The following is a 24,220-nucleotide window of genomic DNA, read 5'->3' on the forward strand; positions in this document are numbered from 1 at the left end:
GAAGGAAGGAAGGAAGGAAAGAAAGCAATAATAGAAAGAGGCAGAGAACGAAGAAAGTAGAAAAAGGAGTAGCAAAAGAAAAAGGGGGCAAGGAATAGATAGGTACCTCTCTTTCATAACAGTCCAGACAGCTACCTCTACTTTAAAAATTCTTACTATAAGCCACAGCAATGCGTGGCAGGGCACGGCTAGTAAAAAAATAAATGGGCAGAATCGGTACTGTGGATAAGTTAAGGGAATAATCCTTGACTTATCCACCGTTCATATCAAAATCCTCAATCTTGGTGCCCAAACCTGCCATGAAGTCAACTCACTTTTGGCTTTTTCGTTCTTTCGCGAGGGTCTCCAGCGAATGCACGACTTGTGTTCGTCCAAATAGTAGAAGCGGACAAGACCTTTCGAACTGCCTCGGAGTTTGATCATTTGGGTCCCCGCTTGCATGGAGCTCATGCATTTCTCCACTGTATAAGAAAGCGTAGAAAATGAAAACTTTTTTTTTAAAGTCTCAAAACACCACTGATAATTTTCAACATTCGAGAGAGTCAGAAGGAAACTTTGTTCAAAATACAATAAAAGAGAATACGATGCCAACTGGAAAAGCTGACGCCCGCGCAACACTCTCCGAGGAATCTGCAAAGACGGTGAGGTTAGAATTCTTTTCACGTATTTGTAAAATTCACAAATACATACACATATATTCCAACATTCAGTATCCATAGGTTTTGCACCCATGGATTCAAACAACCACAGCACAAACTATTTCAGGAAACAATTGTGCATCCTTCAGAGCGACCCCTTAATACAGTTCCTCATGTTGTGGTGAGCCCAAAACATAATATTATTTTCACAAGTCTCATTTTGCTCCTGTTATGAAGCGTCATGTAAATATCCAGGATGAAGGATGTATTCCAATTCACTGGACCAAATTTGGCAAAAATACCCAATATGCCCAAATTTGAATACTGGTGGAGTTGGGAAGAGGATTGATTTTTTTCACTTGGGAGTTGTCATTGCTGGGATTTATAGTTCACCTACAATCATTCTGAACTCCACCAACAATGGAATTGAACCAAACTTGGAATGCAGAACTCCCATGATGAACAGAAAATACTGGAAGAGTTTGGTGGGCATTGATCTTGAGTTTGGGAGTTGTAGTTCACCTACATCCAGAGAGCACTGTGGACTCAAACAACGATGGATCTGGACCAAACTTGGCACGAATATTCCATATGCCCAAATATGAACACAAATGGAGTTTGGGGGAAACAGACCTTGACATTTGGGAGTTGTAATTACTGGGATTTATAGTTCACCTACAATCAAAGAGTGTTTTGAATTCCACCTACAATGGAATTCAACCAAATGTGGCACACAGAACTTCTAAGACCAAAGGTTGGTGGGCATTGAGCTTGGGTTTTGGAGTTGTAGTTCACCTACATCCAGAGAGCACTGTGGACTCAAACAATGATGGATCTGGACCACCTTGGCATGGATACTCAATATGCCCAAATGTGAACACTGGTGGAGTTTGGGAAAATAGACCTTGACATTTGGGAGGGGTAGGTGCTGGGATTTATAGTTCACCAACAATGGAAGAGCATTCTGAACCCTTCCAATGATGAAATTGAACCAAACTTGGAACACAGAGCTCCCAAGACTAACAGGAAATACTGGAAGGGTTTGGTGGGCATTGACCTTGAGTTTGGGAGTTGTAGTTCACCTGCATCCAGAGAGCACTGCGGACTCAAACAACGATGGATCTGGACCAAACTTGGCACCAATATTACATATACCCAAATATGAACACAGATGGAGTTTGGGGGAAATAGACCTTGATATTTGGGGGTTGTAGTTGCTGGGATTTACAGTTCACCTGGTGTGAACCTTCCTACAGCCTCACACGCTCTCCCTCTCCCGCACATGTCCGCCTAGCCCGCCTCCTCCACAGCGGAGGAGGACTTTTGCTGTCTGTTTCCAAAAAGGAAGAGAAGGACAGGCGGAGAGATCTTCAGCCTTCTCTACCAAAGGGGTTCCTGAGACCATCAGAAATATATGTTTTCTGATGGTCTTTGGCGACCCCTCTGGGACCCCCCTCACCACCCCACAGGGTACCAACCCCCAGGTTGAGAAACGCTACTTCGGAGGCAAAAAATTGGCAAGGGTGATGATGACGACTATCACTATCACCTTCAGCACTTACTTATTTAAGCAGTGCCATCTAAGGAAGTAATGCTACCCCTCTATTCTGCTTTGGTTAGACCACATCTGGAATATTGTGTCCAATTCTGGGCACCACAATTCAAGAGAGATACTGACTCTAAGCTGGAATGTGTCCAGAGGAGGGCGACTAAAATGATCAAGGGTCTGGAGAACAAGCCCTATGAGGAGCGGCTTAGGGAACTGGGCATGTTTAGCCTGAAGAAGAGAAGGCTGAGAGGAGATATGATAGCCATGTATAAATATGTGAGGGGAAGTCATAGGGAGGAGGAGGGAGCAAGCTTGTTTTCTGCTTCCTTGGAGACCAGGATGCAAGGGAACAATGGCTTCAAACTACAAGAGAGGAGATTCCATCTGAACATGAGGAAGAACTTCCTGACTGTGAGAGCCGTTCAGCAGTGGAACTCTCTGCCCCGGAGTGTGGTGGAGGCTCCTTCTTTGGAAGCTTTTAAGCAGAGGCTGGATGGCCATCTGTCTGGGGTGATTTGAATGCAATATTCCTGCTTCTTGGCAGAATGGGGTTGGACTGGATGGCCCATGAGGTCTCTTCCAACTCTTTGATTCTAGGATTCTATGATCACAAACTAAAATAGCACAAAAAGAGAGAGTCAGCCATGATAAAGAAGTCCAGTCTCTCTCTCTCTCTCTCTCTCTCGACATTAAACAATCGAGAAGAAAGTAATAACAAATTATAAAACCAATTCGACACAATACAATTGTAAACGACATTAAGACGGATGGCGGGAAATTGCTTTGCTCGAGGATAATCCTTAGGTGGGATCCTGGGAGGAAAGCAATATCTTGAAAGCGCAGTTGCTATCGGAAGTTATCTGGGCTGTAAGTGGACATTTGCCGGAATATAGAGAATATATCTATATATATGCAAAGATGTCTCCTGTCATTCCGCTTATTAGTTTATTCCAGACAGGTAATCATTTTTCTCAGCCTAGGAGCGCAGCAAAGGTTCGGCCCAATTTTTTATAAAGTATTTCTCCAACTTGTGGTCTTCATATAGCAATTTATACATATGGAGAGAACGAGGGAAAGGAGAAGAAAGAAAGGAAAGAAGGGAGGCAAATGGGGGGGGGGGGGAGGAAAGAAACAGGTAAAGTGAGCAAAATACAGATAACCCCTTAGCCTGGTTCTGAAGCAAAACTGAACATTAAAACAGGAAGTTGCTTTATGGCAAGCTATTTCCTTATCTATTCTAATTAGAATATAATAATAATAATAATAATAATAATAATAATAATAATCACATAAGATCACATCCTGAGCTGCTGCAAGAAGATCGCGCAGACAGACTCCAAGCAGAGGCACAACACCCTTGCTCAGGTGATGCATTGGGACTTGTGCCACAAACATCATCAAAGCAAGAATTGAAAAGTCGACAACAGATCCCAAGTGTAGACTCTGCAAAGAAGCAGCACAGCCTCAGCTGCTGCAAGAAGATCCCGCAGACAGACTACAAGCAGAGGCACAACACCCTTGCTCAGATGATCCATTGGGACTTGTGCCACAAACACCATCAAAGCAAGAATTGAAAAGTCAACGACAGATCCCAAGTGTAGACTCTGCAAAGAAGCAGCACATCCTCAGCTGCTGCAAGGAGATCACGCAGACAGACTCCAAGCAGAGGCACAACACCCTTGCTCAGATGATGCATTGGAACTTGCGGCACAAACACCATCAAAGCAAGAATTGAAAAGCCGACGACAGATCCCAAGTGTAGACTCTGCAAAGAAGCAGCACATCCTCAGCTGCTGCAAGAAGATCCCGCAGACAGAGTCCAAGCAGAGGCACAACACCCTTGCTCAGATGATGCATTGGGACTTGTGCCACAAACACCATCAAAGCAAGAATTGAAAAGTCGACAACAGATCCCAAGTGTCGACTCTGCAAAGAAGCAGCACATCCTCAGCTGCTGCAAGAAGATCACGCAGACAGAGTCCAAGCAGAGGCACAACACCCTTGCTCAGATGATCCATTGGAACTTGTGCCACAAACACCATCAAAGCAAGAATTGGAAAGTCGACAACAGATCCCAAGTGTCGACTCTGCAAAGAAGCAGCACTTCCTCAGCTGCTGCAAGAAGATCCCACAGACAGAGTCCAAGCAGAGGCACAACGCCCTTGCTCGGGTGATCCATTGAACTTGTGCCACAAACACCATCTGCCTGCAACAAAGAATTGGTGGGATCACAAGCCGGAAAAAGTTACAGAGAATGAACACGCCAAACTCCTCTGGGACTTCCGAATTCAGACAGACAGAGTTCTGGAGCACAACACTCCTGACCTCACAATCGTGTTAAAAAACAAAGTATGGATCGTCGATGTCGCAATCCCAGGCGACAGCAGGATTGCAGAGAAACAACTGGAAAAGATGACACAATATGAGGATTTAAAGATCGAACTGCAAAGACTCTGGCACAAGCCAGTAAAGTGGTCCCAGTGGTGATGGGCACACTGGGTGCAGTGCCTCAAGACCTTGGCCTGCACTTAAACACAATCGGCGCTGACAAAATTACCATCTGCCAGGTGCATAAGGCCACCTTACTGGGATCTGCACACATTATTTGCCGATACATCACACAGTCCTAGACACTTGGGAAGTGTCCGATGTGGGATCCAACACAACAGCCAGCAGAATGATCTTGTCTGTTGTGGACTCGTCTTGTTGTGTTTCAAATAATTATAATAATAACAAGGCTCACGAATGGAACCCTGAAGAAGGAGACAGAAGAAGGCCTGGTTCTTGCAGCCCAGGAGCAAGCCATCAGGACAAAGCCAATTAATGCCAGGATTGAAAAATCAGCGTATGACCCCAAATGCAGACTGTGCAAGGAAGCCGATGAAACCAGGGACCATCTCCTCAGCTGTTGCAAGAAAATCGCACAGACGGACTACAAACGGAGGCACAACTCTGTGGCCCAGAAGATTCACTGGAACTTGTGTCAAAAGGACCACCTGCCAGGAGTCAAGAATTGGTAAAGGGATCATAAACATGCAGAGGTCGTGGGAAATGAACACGCAAAAATCCTGTGGGACTTTCGAATCCAGACTGACAAAGTTTTGGAACACAATACACCAGACATCCCATTCTTCTTCTTTTTATTGTTCTTCCAATATTTTCTTTCCGTCTTTTCACATATTTCAAAAATTGTAATTTTTTAAAAGGGCTTTTTTTGCACCGGGAAGCAAAGTGCCAAGTTCACTCATTGCTTCCCCTGAGAAAAACCTGGGGCCACATCTACACTGCCATATGTTGCAGTTTGAAACTGCATGATATGGTCAGTATAAACTGCATGATATGGTCAGTATAGACTCATTTGAAACTGCATGATATGGTCAATATAGACTCAACAACATCTGTTATAGAACTCCAGTATGCTGATGACAACGTCGTCTGTGCGCATTCAGAAGAAGATCTGCAAGCCACTCTAAACACCTTTGCAAAAGCATACAAGAAGCTCGGCCGGTCATTGAACATTGAAAAAACCAAAATGCTCTTCCAGAGTCACCAGCCAATCCCTCTGCAAGGCCAGAAATATATCTTAATGGTGTCACATGAGAAAATGTGGACCATTTCCGCTCCCTTGGCAGCCACCTCTCCACCAAAGTCAACATTGACACCGAAATACAACACCGCCTGAGCTCTGCGAGTGCAGCATTTTCCCGAATGAAGCAGAGAGTGTTTGAGGGCCGGGACATCCGTAGGGAGACCAAGGTGCTTGTCTATAAAGCTATTCCCCTCCCAACCTTGCTCTACGCCTGCGAGACGTGGACTGTCTACAGACGTCAACATTGAGACTGAAATACAACACCGCCTGAGATCTGCGAATGCAGCATTTTCCCGAATGAAGCAGAGAGTGTTTGAGGACCGGGACATCCGTAGGGATACCAAGGGGCTTGTTCATAAAGCTATTCCCCTCCCAACCCTGCTCTACGCCTACGAAACATGGACTGTCTACAGACATCACATGCAACTCCTGGAACAATTCCATCAGTGCTGCCACCAGAAAATCCTGCAAATCTCTTGGGAAGACAAGCAGACAAACGTCAGCATGCTGGAAGAAGCAAAGACCACCAGCATTGAAGCAATGGTCCTCTGCCATCAACTCCGCTGGACCAGCCACATTGTCCGGATGCCTGACCACCGTCTCCCAAAGCAGTTGCTCTACTCTGAACTTAAGAATGGAAAATTGAATGTTGGTGGGCAGGAAAAGAGATTGAAAGATGGGCTCAAAGCCCAACTTAAAAACTCTGGCATAGACACCGAGAACTGGGAAGCCCTGGCCCTTGAGTGCTCTAGATGGAGGTCAGCTGTGACCAGCAGTGCTGCAGAATTTGAATAGGCACGAATGGAGGGCGAAAAAGAGAAACGTGCCAAGAGGAAGGCGCGTCAAGCCAACCCCGACCGAGACCGCCTTCTGTCTGGAAACCAATGCCCTCACTGCGGAACGGAGAACATACAGGTCAAGAATTGGGCTCCGCAGCCACATACGGACCCACAAGAACACTGAAAAACGAGGGGTCGCCTAAGTAAGTAAGACTCATATAATGCAATGCAATGATATGAATCTACGTTGACAATATAATGCAGTTTCAGACAGCCTTTCATAGCAGCAGTTTCAATGTGACTTACTTCCAAAGAAACACACACACACAGGACAAGGCTGCGTATTGGCTCATATGTCGCATGGTTTCAATTCATACCGCAAAAAATTAAGAAATAATTAACACACGCAGTATTCCTCGATCTCGCGCTGCTTGGTATGGATGACCCATGCTGACCCTTTCTGCCCCCATCCGGCCACCAACAATGCGCTTCTATTGCAGAGTGAATCACAGCCTTTCACTCGAAGAAGAATGCACGCATTACAAAAGGAATCGGCTGGCCGTGCCGGGTCCCATTCGCCAACGACCCTTCTTTCGCCAGGAAGGGACCCAAAGTGGCCCTTCGAGAGATTCACTTATTACTAGCCGTCCCCTGCCACACTTTGCTGTGGCCCACTTTGTGTATATGTACAGGGTTAGTCAAAATGCATAGGCCAATAAGCCATTCAATTGAATGGCTTATTGGCCTATGCATTTTGACTAACCCTGTATTTTGTGTGTATATATAGAATCCTAGAATCCTAGAAGAGTTGGAAGAGACCTCCTGGGCCATCCTCCAGTCCAACCCCATTCTGCCAAGAAGCAGGAATATTGCATTCAAAGCACCCCTGGCAGATGGCCATCCAGCCTCTGCTTAATAATAATAATAATAATAATAATAATAATAATAATAGAATCCTAGAGTTGGAAGAGACCTCCTGGGCCATCATCCAGTCCAACCCCATTCTGCCAAGAAGCAGGAATATTGCATTCAAAGCACCCCTGACAGATGGCCATCCAGCCTCTGTTTCAAAGCTTCCAAAGAAGGAGCCTCCACCACACTTCTGGGCAGAGAGTTCCACTGCTGAAGAACGGCTCTCACAGTCAGGAAGTTATAGAATCCTAGAATCCTAGAGTTGGAAGAGACCTCCTGGGCCATCATCCAGTCCAACCCCATTCTGCCAAGAAGCAGGAAAATTGCATTCAAATCACCCCTGGCAGATGGCCACCCAGGCTCTGCTTCAAAGCCTCCAAAGAAGGAGCCTCTACCACACTCCGGGGCAGAGAGTTCCACTGCTGAACGGCTCTCAGACAGGAATCCTAGAATCCAAGAGTTGGAAGAGACCTCCTGGGCCATCATCCAGTCCAACCCCATTCTGCCAAGAAGCAGGAAAATTGCATTCAAATCACCCCTGACAGATGGCCACCCAGCCTCTGTTTCAAAGCCTCCAAAGAAGGAGCCTCTACCACACTCCGGGGCAGAGAGTTCCACTGCTGAACGGCTCTCAGACAGGAATCCTAGAATCCAAGAGTTGGAAGAGACCTCCTGGGCCATCATCCAGTCCAACCCCATTCTGCCAAGAAGCAGGAAAATTGCATTCAAATCACCCCTGACAGATGGCCATCCAGCCTCTGTTTCAAAGCTTCCAAAGAAGGAGCCTCCACCACACTTCTGGGCAGAGAGTTCCACTGCTGAACGGCTCTCACAGTCAGGAAGTTATAGAATCCTAGAATCCTAGAGTTGGAAGAGACCTCATGGGCCATCATCCAGTCCAACCCCATTCTGCCAAGAAGCAGGAATATTGCATTCAAAGCACCCCTGACAGATGGCCATCCAGCCTCTGCTTAAAAGCTTCCAAAGAAGGAGCCTCCACCACACTCCTGGGCAGAGAGTTCCACTGCTGAATAGCTCTCACAGTCAGGAAGTTATAGAATCCTAGAATCCTAGAGTTGGAAGAGACCTCCTGGGCCTTCATCCAACCCAACCCCATTCTGCCAAGAAGCAGGAATATTGCATTCCAAGCACCCCTGACAGATGGCCATCCAGCCTCTGTTTCAAAGCTTCCAAAGAAGGAGCCCCCACCACACTCCTGGGCAGAGAGTTCCACTGCTGAACGGCTCTCACAGTCAGGAAGTTCTTCCTCGTGTTCAGGTGGAATCTCCTCTCTTGGAGTTTGAAGCCATGGCTCCCTTGCGTCCTAGTCTCCAAGGAAGCAGAAAACAAGCTTGCTCCCTCCTCCTCCTCCCTGTGGCTTCCTCTCACATATTTATCCGTGGCTCTCATCATATCTCCTCTCAGCCTTCTCTTCTTCAGGCTAAACATGCCCAGCTCCTTAAGCCGCTCCTCATAGGGCTTGTTCTCCACACCCTTGACCATTTTAGTCGCCCTCCTCTGGACACATTCCAGCTTGTCAATATCTCTCTTGAATTGTGGTGCCCAGAATTGGACACAATATTCCAGGTAACGTGGTCTAACCAAAGCAGAATAGAGCATGGGGAGCAGGACTTCCCTAGATCTAGACACTATGCTCATTGTTCATTCGTCCAGTCGTTTCCGGCTCTTCGTGACCTCATGGACCAGCCCACACCAGAGCTCCCTGTCGGCCGTCACCACCCCCAGCTCCTTCAAGGTCAATCCAGTCACTTCAAGGATGCCGTTGCCATCCTTGAAATACACAAGAGGCATGTGGACAATTTCAACAGAAAGCAAGAAACCATGAAAATGAACAAAATCTGGCTACAGGTATTAAACAACTCTAAAATTGCAACAGCACAACAACAGAGAGGAAACAAACAAGGACATCTAGTAATCACCTCTCAACAAAAGTTTGCTCCAGGTACTGCCAGGCCATTATATGCTAATCAAGGTGGTCAGTGGAAACATTCCCACCTAGCTCCAGCAGAAAAGAGTCCTTTGTCCCACCCTGGTCATCATTCCACAGATATATGAACCCTTTTGCCTAGTTCCAACAGACCTCACTCCCTCTGAGGATGCTTGCCATAGATGCAGGCAAAACGTCAGGAGAGAATGCCTCTAGAACATGGCCATATAGCTTGAAAAGACCTACAACAATCCAGAAAGGAAACAAACAAGGACATCTAATCACCTCTCAACAAAAGACTGTCCCAGGCACTGCCAGGCAATCAAATGCTAATGAAGGTGGTCAGTTGAGACATTCCCACCTAGCTCCAGCAGACAAGAGTCCTTTGTCCCACCCTGGACATTCCACAGATATATGAACCCTTTTTCCTAGTTCCAACAGGCCTCACTCCCTCTGAGGATGCTTGCCATAGATGCAGGTGAAACGTCAGGAGAGAATGCCTCTAGAACATGGCCATACAGCCTGAAAAAACCTACAACAATCCAAATCATTTACTAACTTCCTGGTTTATACGTCTTTACAGTAGACTCGACTACTTAGGAATCGTGATTTGCTCAAGGATTTCACCGGTAGCCTTGTCCACTACCTCCGTTCCAGGTTCCCCGTCTAGCCGATTTCAAAATTCGTTATCTGCCAGATAGCAAACAATATTTCTGACTCATCTCTTGGTTCCTAAACAAAGTAATTGTTTATGTCACAACTCCAAGTAAATAAATACAGTCAGGAAAGATGAATAGATTTACGGGGAAACGCAGCAAGCAACCGGATTGTTGTATGATTCTTTCAATTGTATACAGAGCAGCCGACTGACTGAAATCCTCTGGTTTTGGGTTTCTCTGAGACAACTGAAAAACATAAGGATAATCTATGTTCAAAAAATAGATACTCAAATGTTCAAAAAATGATACTCCAACACCAAAGGTATCGCTTCATGTCTGACTCCAAGGAAATTACTATTACATGAGTATAGAAACATTACTACAACTACATCCTCACCTCTGAGGATGCTTCCCATAGATGCAGGCGAAACGTCAGGAGAAATGCCTCTAGAACATGGCTCTATAGCCCGAAAAAACCCACAAGAACCTAGTGATTCCAGCCATGAAAGCCTTCGACAATACATTACTACAATTACTACAAAATGTGATGCTTATAATCCCCAGCAATGAGCAAGTAGGAGAACCAACAGGCTAGAGCAGTGTATCTCAACCTGGGAGTTCGGACCCCTCGGGGAGTCGCGAGGAGATGTCAGAGGGGTCACCAAAGACCATCAGAAAACACACTATTTTCTGTTGGTCATGGGGATTCTATGTTTATTTATTTATTTATTTATTTACAGTTCTTATATTCCGCCCTTCTTCTCACCCCATAGCAGGGGACTCAGGGCGGATTACAGTCAACACATATATGGCAAACATTCAATGCCAGTTTTGACAAACGACGTTTAACACACAAATACACCAAGGCTATTTAACTTTTTTCTGGCCGCCAGGGGAGCTGCTGCTTTTCATCGTCCATCAGCGACACCGATGAAGTTCTTCCGCATTCCACATTCCCCGGAGTCTTCTTTCTTTATGGCCTCATAAATTAAATTTAGCCTCCCACACTTTAAGGTGGTGCCTTATTTTCCTACTTGACAGATGCAACTGTCTTTCAGGTTGCAAAGGTCGACAACGGGCTACACAATGGCTGGACACCCACTCCAGCCCGGGCTGGCTTCGAACTCATGACCTTTTGGTCAGAGTGATCTTAATGCAGCTGACACTCAGCCAGCTGCGCCACAATCCCGGTGGAAGTTTGGCCCACTTTTATCGTTGATGAGGTTCAGAATGCCCTTCCATTGTAGGTGAACTATACATCCCAGAAACTACCGCTCCCAAATGTGAAGGACTATTTTCCCCAAACTCCACCAGTGTTCACATTTGGGCATATTGAATATTTGTGCCAAGTTTGGTCCAGATCCATCTTTGTTTGAGTCCACAGTGCTCTCTGGATGTAGGTGAACTACAACTCCAAAACTCAAGGTCAATGCCCACCAAACCCTTCCAGTATTTTCTGTTGGTCATGGGAGTCCTATCTGCCAAGATTGGTTCAATTCCATCATTGGTGTAGTTCAGAATGCTCTTTGATTGTAGGTGAACTATAAATCCCAGCAACTACAACTCCCAAATGACAAAATCAAAACCCTTCCCAATTCCACCAGTATTCAAATGTGGGCGTATCTGATATTTGTGCCAAATGTGATCCAGTGAATGAAAATACGTCCTGCATATCAGGTATTTACATGACATTACAGGACAGTACTGATATTGTACTATGCTAATAATATCATGTATTGTATGTAGATATCCATTGTAAGCTGCTCTGAGTCCCCTTCGGGGTGAGAAGGGCGGCATAGAAATGTTGTAAATCTATATCAATAAAATGTAATGTTTGTTTGTGGGATTGACAGAACTCAAAAACCACTGGACGAATTGACACCAAATTTGGACACAAGACACCTATCAGGCCAATGTATGTCCTTCACTCAAAAAAAATTGATTTTGTCATTTGGGAGTTGTAGTTGCTGGGATTTACAGTTCACCTACAATCAAAGAGCATTCTGAACTCCACCAACGATGGAATTGAATCAAACTTGGCACACAGGACTCCCATGATGAATAGAAAACACTAGAAAAGTTTTGTGGGCATTGACCTTGAGCTTGGGAGTTGTAGTTCACCTATATCCAGAGAGCACTTTGGACTCAAACAAGGATGGATCTGGACCAAACTTGGCACAAATATTCCATATGCCCAAATACGCTGCACACAGATGGAGTTTGGGGGAAATAGACCTTGACATTTGGGAGTTGTGGTTGCTGGGATTTATAGTTCACCTACAATCAAAGAGCATTCTGAACTCCACCAACAATGGAATTGAACCAAACATGGCACACAGGACTCCCATGACCAACAGAAAATACTGGAAGGGTTTGGTGGGCATTGATGTTGAGTCTGGAAGTTGTAGTTCACCTACATTCAGAGAGCACTGTGGACACAAACAATGATGGATCTGGACCAAACTTGGCACCATTACCCAATATACCCAAATGTGAACACTGGTGGACTTTGGGGAAAATAGACCTTGACATTTGGGAGTTGTAGTTGCGGGGATTTATAGTTCACCTACAATCAAAGAGCATTCTGAACTCCACCAACAATGGAATTGAACCAAACTTGGCACACAGGACTCCCATGATCAATAGAAAACACTAGAAAGGTTTGGTGGGCATTGGCCTTGAGTTTGGGAGTTGTAGTTCACCTACATCCAGAGAGCACTTTGGACTCAAACAAGGATGGATCTGGACCAAACTTGGCATAAATATTCCATATGCCCAAATGTGAATTCAGATGGAGTTTGGGGGAAATAGACCCTGACATTTGGGAGTTGTAGTTATTGGGATTTATAGTTCACCTACAACCAAAGAGCATTCTGAACCCCATGAATGACAGAATTGGGGCAAACTTCCTACACAGAACCCCCATGGCCAACAGAAAATACTTAAGGCCATCCAGTCCAACTCCCTTCATCAGGGAAAGAAAACGTAATCAAAGCCCTCCTGACAGAGAGCCATCCAGATAGATATACATGATTCCCACACACAGATATAGTCTCATAGATTGGAAAGGGACCTCTAAAGAAGGATAGTGATATGTCCCATGTTCCAGAGTAGGCCAACCAGGCACTCTCCACATCAACACTGACCAAGAAACAGCAAGAAATACTGTTTATCCACAAGCAGGAAGACATGACATACATTACAAACCAACACTTTCACATTACTTTATTTTCCAGGTCACCGGACTGGGCCACAGCAACTCCTGGCAGGGGACGGCTAGTAAATAAACACATAAATAACAGTAGCAAAATATGGGCATATTGGGTATTTGTGCCAAATTTGGTCCAGTGTATCCTGCATATCAGATATTTACATTACGGTTCAGAACACTAGCAAAATTGAACAAAATCTGGCTACCAATATTACAAAACTCTAAAATTACAAACAGCGGAACAACAGAGAGTAAACCATCAGGCACATCTAATCACCTCTCAACAAAAGATTCCCCCAGGCACTGCCAAGCCATCAAATGCTAATCAAGGTGGTCAGCTGAAACATTCCCACCTAGCTCCAGCAGGCAAGAGTCCTTTGTCCCACCCCGGCCATTCCACAGATATATAAAACCCATTTTTCCTACTTCCAACAGACCTCACTCCCTCTGAGGATGCTTGCCATAGATGCAGGCGAAATGTCAGGAGAAAATGCCTCTCGAACATGGCCATATAACCCTGAAAAACCTACAACAACCCAGTGATTGTGGCCATGAAAGCCTTCGACAATAAAATTGCAGTTCTGGGGTAGCAGTGAAAATAATGTTATGGTTGGGGGTCATCACGACATGAGGAACTGTGTTAAGGGGTCGTGGCATTAGGAGGGTTGAGAAACACTGGGCAAGCCATTATCTGGGAATTCATGACACTTTGTATTTTCATCCAAAGCTGTTGGTAAATACTACTTAAACCCCCAAACCGTCAAAATGTTATTGTCTTGTGCAGGAGTCCTCAAACTTTTTAAACAGAGGGCCAGGCCACAGTCATAGAATCATAGAATCAAAGAGTTGGAAGAGACCTCCTGGGCCATCCAGTCCAACCCCATTCTGCCAAGAAGCAGGAATATTGCATTCAAATCACCCCTGACAGATGGCCATCCAACCTCTGCTTAAAAGCTTCCAAAGAAGGAGCCTCCACCACACTCCAGGGCAGAGAGTCCCTCAAATTGTTGGAGGGCCAGATAAGTGACCTTAGAGGGCTGTATCCGGCCCGCGGGCCATAGTTTGAGGACCCCTGGTCTTGTGTATGAAAGAGGGAGAGAAGTAATAATCTTTGCCACCTTACCTATCTGGCCCATTTTCCATCTGGGAGTGGCTATAATACTCCCACCAATCCAGAAAAACTCTTCGGCCAGGCGAGCCACCGAAAACTTGTTTCGGAGCAAAGGCGACCGAGAGTACTCCATGTCGGGCGCCAAGGAGAGCTTCCGGGCTCGGTGCCAAATTTGGAACTCACTTTCCGGAGGACATGGTTAAGCAAGGACAAGATTCCACCAAAAAACATGAACTGACAAGGCAATTTCACTCCTTTTCCTGAGACAGAAACATTAAGTCCAATTTTCTTCTAGTTGACTTGGGACCACCATCAACTTCTGGATCTGGGGTTCCTCTGTCCTTCTAGACGGTCGGAAAACACATCCCGGGACTGTTTCTTTGCCAATCCAAATCATGAGAACTCTAACTGAAGATTATTTTGGAAATTTCACTTCTTTTCATGAAAAAAAAACATTAAGTCCAATTTTCTTCTAGTTGACTTGGAACCACCGTCAACTTCTGGATCTGGAGTCCCTTGGTCCTTCTAGAAGGTCGGAAAAGACTGTTTTCAAGACATCCCAAGACTGTTTTCTTGCCAATTCAAACCATGAGAACTCTAACTGAGGATCATTTTGAACTGACAAGGAAATTTCACTCCTTTTCGTGAGAAAGAAATATTAAGCTCAACTTTCTTCTAGTTGACTTGGTACCACCATCAACTTCTGGATTTGAGGTCCCTCTGTCCTTCTAGAATGTCAGAACACACATCTCAGGACTGTTTTCTTGCCAATGCAAATCATGAGAACTCTAACTAAAGATCTTTTTGAACTGACAAGGAAATTTCACTCCTTTTCGTGAGAAAGAAATATTAAGCTCAACTTTCTTCTAGTTGACTTGGTACCACCATCAACTTCTGGATCTGAGGTCCCTCTGTCCTTCTAGAAGGTCGGAAAACACATCTCAGGACTGTTTTCTTACCAATCCAAATCATGGGAACTCTAACTGAAGATAATTTTGAACTGACAAGGAAATGGACTGTTGAAGGAAATTTCACTCCTTTTCCTGAGACAGAAACATTAAGTCCAACTTTCTTCTAGTTGATTTGGGACCACCATCAACTTCTGGATCTGAGGTCCCTCTGTCCTTCTAGACGGTCGGAAAACACATCCCGGGACTTTTTTCTTGCCAATCCAAATCATGAGAACTCTAACTGGAGATCATTTTGAACTGACAAGGAAATTTCACAACTTTTCGTGAGAAATATTAAGTCCAATTTTCTTCTAGTTGACTTGGAACCACCATCAACTTCTGGATCTGAGGTCCCTCTGTCCTTCTAGATGATCCCAGGACTGTTTTCTTACCAATCCAAATCATGAGAACTCTAACTGAAGATCATTTTGAAAAAAATACAAAAAAAAATTATTCTCTCTTGAAAGGAGAATAATAATAAAGCACCACGACTCTCCGGTTAGGCAAAGCGGCAACTGGGAAGGCTTCTAATCCGTGCTGTTTTCTTTCCGTGGCCCATCACCATTGTGTCCTGCGGTCTGTTTCTCCAGGCCACAGCTGTTGCTTCTCCATGCCACGGAGAGATTATCCCCTTGTGCATATGGGAAGGAATGAGAAGGCAATTGCAACGCGGGTGAATTTCCTACGCCTGTTTACGAACTTTTGAGCGATGTACGCGGCGCAGAAGGCAGTGAATGCCACTTCAGATCCATCGGTGCACCTGGAAGTCTGTCGTTTGCATTTTCTCTCGACGTTTACCGCATCGAGAACGGCATCTCTGAACTCTCTTCTTGCTCAGGCTTCGACAAACCTCTTGAACGGCTCAATCGGCATCTTTCGAGGAGGAAAGCTTCTAACACAGCAAACCAAGGAAAAGGAGGAACTATTTGCAGCCCAGCGACATCAACACATGCTTGCTTGAAACCCTAAATCCGGCGTATATGCTAATCCGAAAGCCACGGCTTCTGCCTTATCCAGTCAAGGGATTTAGAGATGCATCTGTGTGTGTGTGTGCGCGCGCATGGAGGCGGGTGTGTGCTGCAGCCACAGAAAAATGAAAACAGAGAGAAGAACAGGGACTCTTGGTCTGAATGCATGCCGTCTCCCAGCTGGCATGGGCCAAAGGGGACGGGGCAAGTGTCACTGCCCCACGGAGAAGTGCATTGTCCCACGGGCAAGTGTCATTGTCCCACGGCAGCGTGCAAAGTTCTAAACTTTCCAAATGGCACTTAGAAGCCATGTCTGTTCAATGTCTATAAATGTGCTAACCGAGCATATCGAAATAAAATAAACTATAATAAAATAAAGCATAAACGTATTGGGTTGTTGTGAGTTTTTGGGGCAGTATGGCCATGTTACAGAAGCATTCTCTCCTGATGTTTCTCCTGTTTCACCTGGAAAGCACACACTTGTGTCTTGGCAGGGTTAGGCTTCAGGTGGTTCTCTTTGGAGTAGCTGGAGAGAGCTTTCAAGGCATTAGAAAGCTGTTTCTAAGTCTTTTGCTTAGAACTGTTTCAAAGTCTTTTGCTTCTGTTTCAAAGTCTTTTGCTTCTGTTGTGTGTGTGTGGGGGGGGGGTAATGCGAGCTAGCTTGTAGAGTTTAGCCACAGGTGTGGGTTTAAGACATCCTGTGATTATTCTGCATGTTGCCAAACAGGGCGGGCATACTGGGCAGTTGAGTCAGACAAGGCCAGGGCTGATGTTCTTGCTAATTGTGGGTCTGCACCCCATGTGCTGCCTGTCAGTTTCCGCAGGATGTTATTGCGTGTCGCTGCCTTGTGCTTGGTGTTCAAGCAGTGTTTCCTATCTGCTTGTCTTCGAGATATTTAGGATGGAAACAATGTTCAAGCTCTTGACCTTCCCAGGTGACTTTCAATTTCCTGATGGCTTCATGGTTGCGTAGGTGGAAAGCACACACTTGTGTCTTGGCAGGGTTAGGCTCCAGGTGGTTATCTTTGGAGTAGCTGGAGAGATCCTTCAAGGCATTAGGAAGTTGGATTTCAACTGTTTCAAAGTCTTTTGCTTCTGTTGTTGGGGGGGGGGGGGCAATGCCAGCTAGCTTGTAGAGTTTATCAACAGGTGTAGGTTTAAGACATCCTGTGACTATTCTGCATGTTTCATTCCATGCTGTGTTCACCTGCTTTGCATGGGCAGACTTGTGCCAAACAGAGCGGACATACTCGGCAGTTGAGTCAGACAAGGCCAGGGCTGATGTTCGTACTAATTTTGGGTCTGCACCCTATGCACTACCTTTACGTTTATCAACATATGTAAGTTTAAGACATCCTGTGATTATTCTGCATGTTTCGTTCAATGTTGTGTCCACCTGCTTTGCATGGGCAGACTTGTGCCAAACAGGGCAGGCATACTCGGCTGTTGAGTCAGACAAGGCCAGGGATGATGTTCTTGCTAATTTTGGGTCTCCACCCCATGTGCTACCAGTAAGTTTCCACAGGATGTTATTGTGTGCAGATACTTCATGCTCCACACCGAGATATTTAGGATGGAAACAACGTTCAAGCTCTTGACCTTCCCAGGTGACTTTCAATTTCCTGATGGCTTCACGGTTGCGTAGGTGGAAAGCACACACTTGTGTCTTGGCAGGGTTAGGCTCCAGGTGGTTATCTTTGGAGTAGCTGGAGAGATCCTTCAAGGCATTAGGAAGTTGGATTTCAACTGTTTCAAAGTCTTTTGCTTCTGTTGTTGGGGGGGGGGGGGGAGCAATGCCAGCTAGCTTGTAGAGTTTATCAACAGGTGTAGGTTTAAGACATCCTGTGACTATTCTGCATGTTTCGTTCAATGCTATGTTCACCTGCTTTCCATGGACAGACTTGTGCCAAACTGGGCAGGCATACTGGGCAGTTGAGTCAGACAAGGCCAGGGCTGATGTTCTTGCTAATTTTGGGTCTGTACCCTATGCACTACCATTACGTTTATCAACAGGTGTAGGTTTAAGACATCCTGTGATTATTCTGCATGTTTCATTCCATGCTCTGTTCCCCTGCTTTGCATGGGCAGACTTACGCTGAACAGGGCGGGCATACTCGGCAGTTGAGTCAGACAAGGCCAGGGCTGATGTTCTTACTAATTTTGGGTCTGTACCCTATGAACTACCATTACGTTTATCAACAGGTGTAGGTTTAAGACATCCTGTGATTATTCTGCATGTTTCATTCCATGCTATGTTCGCCAGCTTTGCATGGGCAGACCAATGCCAATCAGGGCAGGCATACTCAGCAGTTGAGTAAGACAAGGCTAGGGCTGATGTTCTTACTAATTTTGGGTCTGCACCCCATGTGGCACTTAGGAGTCTGTTCAATGTCCATAAATGTGCTAACTGAGCATATCTAAATAAAATAGAATAAAAATAAAGCATTAAAAATATTGGGTTATTGCAAGTTTTGGGGGCTGTATGGCCATGTTCCAAAAGCATTCTCTCCTGACGTTTCACCTGCATCTAGGGTCAGCGATGAATCCAGGCTCACCCCCATCTATGGCAAGCATCCTCAGAGGTTGTGAGGTCCATTGGAAACTAGGAAAATGGGGTTTATATATCTGAGGAATGTCCAGGGTGGGAGAAAGAACTCTTGTCTGTTTGAGGTAGGTGACAGCTAATCACCTCTCAACAAAGGATTCCTCCAGGCAGTAAAAAGCTACACCTTGAAACTGTTAGGCCACTAAATGCTAATCAAGGTGGCCAATAGAAACACACAAGAGTTCTTTCTCCTACTCTGGAAATTCCACAGATATATAAACGCCATTTTCCTACTTTCCAACAAACTTCACAACCTCTGAGGATGCCTGCCATAGATGCAGGTGAAATGTCAGGAGTAAGAGTACATAAAGCTTTGGAGAGCTTCTGTTCAACCATTTCAACCACTGAGCGGTGATGGAACCATCATCAGCATAGATGGCAGTGACAGACCATTTGTGTAGATGTTGAACATGGATGGAGCGAGCACGCTCCCCTGAGGCAGGCCGTTCTTCTGTTTCCGCCATCTGCTTCTCTGGCCTTGGAACTCAACAGAAAAGCTCCTGTTCGGTAGCTGATTTCCTTGAGCGGTGATGGCACGATCATCAGCATAGATGAAGCTCTCTGTCCCTTCTGGCAGTGGCTGGTCATTTGTGTAGATGTTGAACATGGATGGAGCGAGCACGCTCCCCTGAAGCAGGCTGTTCTTCTGTTTCCGCCATCTGCTTCTCTGGCCTTGGAACTCAACAGAAAAGCTCCTGTTTGGTAGCTGATTTCCTTGAGTGGTGATGGCACGATCATCAGCATAGATGAAGCTCTCTGTCCCTTCTGGCAGTGGCTGGTCATTTGTGTAGATGTTGAACATGGATGGAGCGAGCACGCTCCCCTGAGGCAGGCTGTTCTTCTGTTTCCGCCATCTGCTTCTCTGGCCCTGGAACTCAACAAAAAAGCTCCTGTTCTGTATCTGATTTCCTATGAAGCGGGCGAGGTGGTCGTCCTTTGTGATATTATACATTCTTCTCAGGAGGAGGTGATGATTTACAGTATTTGATCAAGTGATATCGATTTATAGCATCACCCTTTTTGTTGCAGCCTCTGCCTCAAAGGTCTTGAACTCAAAGGTCGGGACGGGAGGAATTGCTTCCTGAGCCCCATCCAGGAAAAGGCATACATTCAAGTAAACCACACTCACGATTAGGATGCTCTTCCTACTATTAGAAACATTTAGCATTCCAATGACAAGGGCCATACGACCGCCATGGCTACTACATATCACATCTCCACCCCTTGTTCCAATTGACCTTCCATGTCCTCAATGGGATTAGCCTGGTAGCAACTGGGAGGCAAACTGTGTTAATCCCTGGTATTGATGACCGCACGATTGTAAGATGCGTCAGGCTTCTGGCGGGTTATGAGACGAGAAAATTTCACTACATTCCTCGAGATGAGGGATCAAAGCATTTTAAGAAACTGGCATCACAAAAGCTGGGACCCTCAATCCAGAAAAGAGAGGAGGCAGAAAAGCGAAAGGAAAGATATGAGGGTTGAATGAAAAGTAATGCCTCCACCTTCGTAACTCTTCAACAGATGGCAGTACTGGTATGCAGCAGGTCCTGGCTTGTTCAGTAGATTCTCCTCTACAGTTCCATTCTGAAACAAATTTCTCTCTGAGTGATATGGCAATCATCCTGAATCAATCTGTCAACCTTTTGCTTGTGAAACTCGGTGGTTGCTGTCATTAGAATGCTACATGTTTCTAAGAGTGGGAAGATCAACAGCGACAGCCCCAAAACATCCCTGCTCTTGAGGAGATCGAGCTGCATGGAGGAATGAATGGGCCAACAGACCAGCAACAGTATCTGCCAACCTTGGGAGGACTTCCAGAAAACTTTCAGCAAAGGACAAGAGGAATTCTCTCACTTCTGCAGGAGTGTATTGCATACCATGCAGCTGTGGACAAGAAGTCTACAGAGGGGCCACCAAACCCAGCAGCATTTCCCAGACATTAATCAAGGAACACGAAAGGCACTGCAGATTACGTCAACCAGAGAAGTCAACCATAGCAGAGCACCTGAGGAACCAATCTGGACACAGCAGATTATTTGAGAACACAGAACTGCTGGACCACTCTCACAACCACCATGTCAGGCTACACAAAGAAGCCATTGAAATCCACAAGAAGCATGCGTGTGTGCTGGTACAGCTGTACCAGGAGCTCCAACTTTATTTGCCTTGTATTAAAAGTTTGTTTGCAAGCCAAGGTTTCAGGGGTTCTGCATATATGTGGCTTCCTTTGGTTGCAGTCATAGGGCAAGTCACCTGTCCATCATCATTAAGTTTTGGTTCTGCCCCTTGCTCAGGGCAATTGGGAAGGGAGCAATTTTTTAGTTAGTTTCAGCAAGGAAAGCTAATGTACAGGATGTGTGCAAGCTTCCCCTGTACAAAAGTTTCAACCCTTAAGACTTTCTGGGGGGAAAATAGTCATAAGAGCACCCATAGATTTCCAGGGAAGCATCCCCAAAGCTTTGAGGACTTTCCGGGGGAGAACCGTCTTAAGAGCATCCAAAGATCTCCAAGGAAACAGCCCTAAAGACCAAAGAACTCCAGCTGGAGAACATCTACTGCCTTACTGGTAGGTCCACTCGGCGTTCGAGACGCAGTTCGACCGGTAGCAGAGCCCACATCAGTAAGAAGTAGATTACAGTCAGCCTGGGAGAAGTTAAAAAGGGGATTTTCCTTTAAACCAAAGAATCAGTTTTTGAAGACAGTTGCCTGTCCTTTGTGGACAAGATTAGGAAGACACCAGTTGCTTGAAAGCCTGAAATAATTTGCTTGACTTTCTGAAGACAAGAGAAGTTTCTGTTTGATTGTTCATTAATAAAGGACTTTGTTAAACTTCACAAGCCATCTAAAAACTATTTGTGGTGGAAAACCTCTGAGAACTTCTCTTTGGGCCCTCTGGCTTCCCGATGGGCAAAGGTCGCATGTCCTATTTAGAGACAATTATTTACAGGCCCAGCACGCGACAGAACATGGACAATTTCAACAGAAAGGAGGAAACCATGGAAATGAACAAAATCTGGCTACCAGAATTTAAAAAACTCAAAAATTACAACAGCAAAACAACAGAGGGGAAACAATCAGGGACATCTAATCACCTCTCAACAAAAGATTGCCCCAGGCACTGCCAGGCCATCAATGCTAATCAAGGTGGTCAGTTGAAACATTCACACCTAGCGCCAACAGACAAGGGTTCTTTGTTAGGGCTGGGCGGTTTCGTTTCGTAATTTCGTAATTCGTTAAAAATTCGTTATTTTTTTTTGGATAACGAAGCGATATTGAACCATTCAGGAGCAACTAAAAAACGAAACGAATTTTTCCAATTCATTTTGGAATTGTTTCGTTATTGATTCGTTATTGATTCGTAAATGTTTTGTTATTATTTCCGCATGTCTGGTGCAAGTTTTAGGGTTGCTGTTTGTTTTCTCAGTGAAAAAAAAAATAATTATCACACCAACAGTCAACAACAGAGGGAGAGGGAAGCTTCAGAAGTTTTTTTAGCGTATTGTGCGATCGTGGCCGCCATTAACTAATTGATTCGTAATCGATTCGTAATTGTTTCGTAATTGTTTTATGATTCCCGAAATTTCGTAAATATCGAACTTTTTTTAAGGAAAATTTCGGAATTCTTTTAAATAACGAAACGCAAAACCCCCCTAAAAACGAATTGAGTTTAGAAACAAATTTTTCCGTGTTTGGACAGCCCTATTCTTTGCCCCACCCTGGTCATTCCACAGATATATAAACCCTTTTTCCTACTTCCAACAGACCTCACTACCTCTGAGGATGCTTGCCATAGATGCAGGCAAAATGTCAGGAGAAAATGCCTCTAGAACATGGCGATATAGCCCGGAAAAACCTACAACAACCAAGGGATCAACTCTTTGCTCTGGTCTTCCCTATCCAACCCTCATGGGCATTTCTTCAGCTTGGCCAGACCCAGAAGGATATGGTTTCACCTTTCTGGCACGAAGCAAGCTCTAGTTTGACATTCTGCGGCCCCAGACAGGGGTAAAGCAGGCAAAGCCAAGGAAAGCCGTAAACAAGGCATCTCCCAATCCCGACTGGGAAGACGGGTGACTTAAACCTTGAGCAGATTTATTAGAGGGCTTAGGGGAGCCACCCATATGGCACGGCTGTTCAGAGAAGCGGGTGTCGCTTAAGCATTCCGTGTGCCAAGGAGCCTAACTTAGATGTTACTAAGATGCATATGCAGCATGTTTCAAAGTATGCGTATTCCACAATATTAATACTTTTTAGCGTTTTGCATGAGCCACGAACTCTACCAAATTGAAATGTATGAGATCTGAGATTCCCACTCGAGAAAGTGTCCACAGACAATCCGGCTCAGAGCAGATTTGAAGAAGGGTGGGATGCAATTCGGAGCATCCAAAACACAACAGAAGGGAGATCTGGATTTGCGAGGACTTCTCCGGTAGATGGCTGAAAGTGAGTGGCAAAGATCCCAGACTCTCCACAACAACAACACCACCATTCCTTGAAATCTCCTGCTGAAAGTAAGAAGCGCTGGGGAGTAATCCAGGAATCGGTTTTTGCGGAGAAGCAATCACTTCTGCTCCAAGTTAAAACCAAAGTTTACCTAAAGAGAAAGCTCAATTTTAACGTGATTTTTAAAAAATTAGTAAGAGTGAATGTGTGAAAAAGATCTTGGAGTCCTCGTGGACAACAAGTTAAACATGCGCCAACAATGTGATGTGGTGGCAAAAAAAGTCAATGGGATTTTGGCCTGCATCAATAGGAGCCTAGTGTCTAGATCTAAGGAAGTCATGCTCCCCATGCTCTATTCCGCTTTGGTTAGACCACATTACCTGGAATATTGTGTCCAATTCTGGGCACCACAATTCAAGAGAGAGATTGACTCTAAGCTGGAATGTGTCCAGAGGAGGGCGACTAAAATGATCAAGGGTCTGGAGAACAAGCCCTATGAGGAGCGGCTTAGGGAACTGGGCATGTTTAGCCTGAAGAAGAGAAGGCTGAGAGGAGGTATGAGGGCCATGTATAAATACATGAGAGGAAGTCACAGGGAGGAAGGAGCAAGCTTGTTTACTGCTGCCCTGGAGTGACATTAGGATGCAATGGAGCCATGGCTCCAAACTACAAGAAAGGAGATTCCACCTGAGCATTAGGAAGACCTTCCTGACTGTGAGAGCCGTTCAGCAGTAGAACTCTCTGCCTTGGCGTGTGGTGGAGGCTCCTTCTTTGGAAGCTTTTAAGCAGAGGCTGGATGGCCATCTGTCAGGGGTGCTTTGAATGCAATATTCCTGCTTCTTGGCAGAATGGGGT

The 24,220-nt window shown here is 45.3% G+C and overlaps 1 protein-coding gene across 7 annotated transcripts in view; it reads right to left on the bottom strand.

Annotated features, from left to right (window-relative positions):
• PLCH2 (phospholipase C eta 2) overlaps positions 1-24,220 on the bottom strand; it is a 325,113-nt gene that overhangs the window by 150,455 nt on the left and 150,438 nt on the right. For 2 of the 7 annotated variants that reach the window (XM_067472943.1, XM_067472944.1), the window contains exons 1-2: positions 14,409-16,364; positions 315-461 (exon numbers count right to left, since the gene is read on the bottom strand). In XM_067472943.1, coding sequence (XP_067329044.1) covers positions 315-461; positions 14,409-14,529 — 268 coding nt within the window. In that variant the 5' untranslated portion in view covers positions 14,530-16,364. Of the gene's footprint in view, positions 1-314; positions 462-14,408; positions 16,366-24,220 lie in introns of those variants that run through there. The other 5 variants (XM_067472942.1, XM_067472941.1, XM_067472946.1 and 2 more) reach the window with 4 other exon arrangements.

This window comes from Anolis sagrei, chromosome 13, assembly GCF_037176765.1.
Source record: "Anolis sagrei isolate rAnoSag1 chromosome 13, rAnoSag1.mat, whole genome shotgun sequence".
Taxonomy (NCBI): domain Eukaryota; kingdom Metazoa; phylum Chordata; class Lepidosauria; order Squamata; family Dactyloidae; genus Anolis; species Anolis sagrei.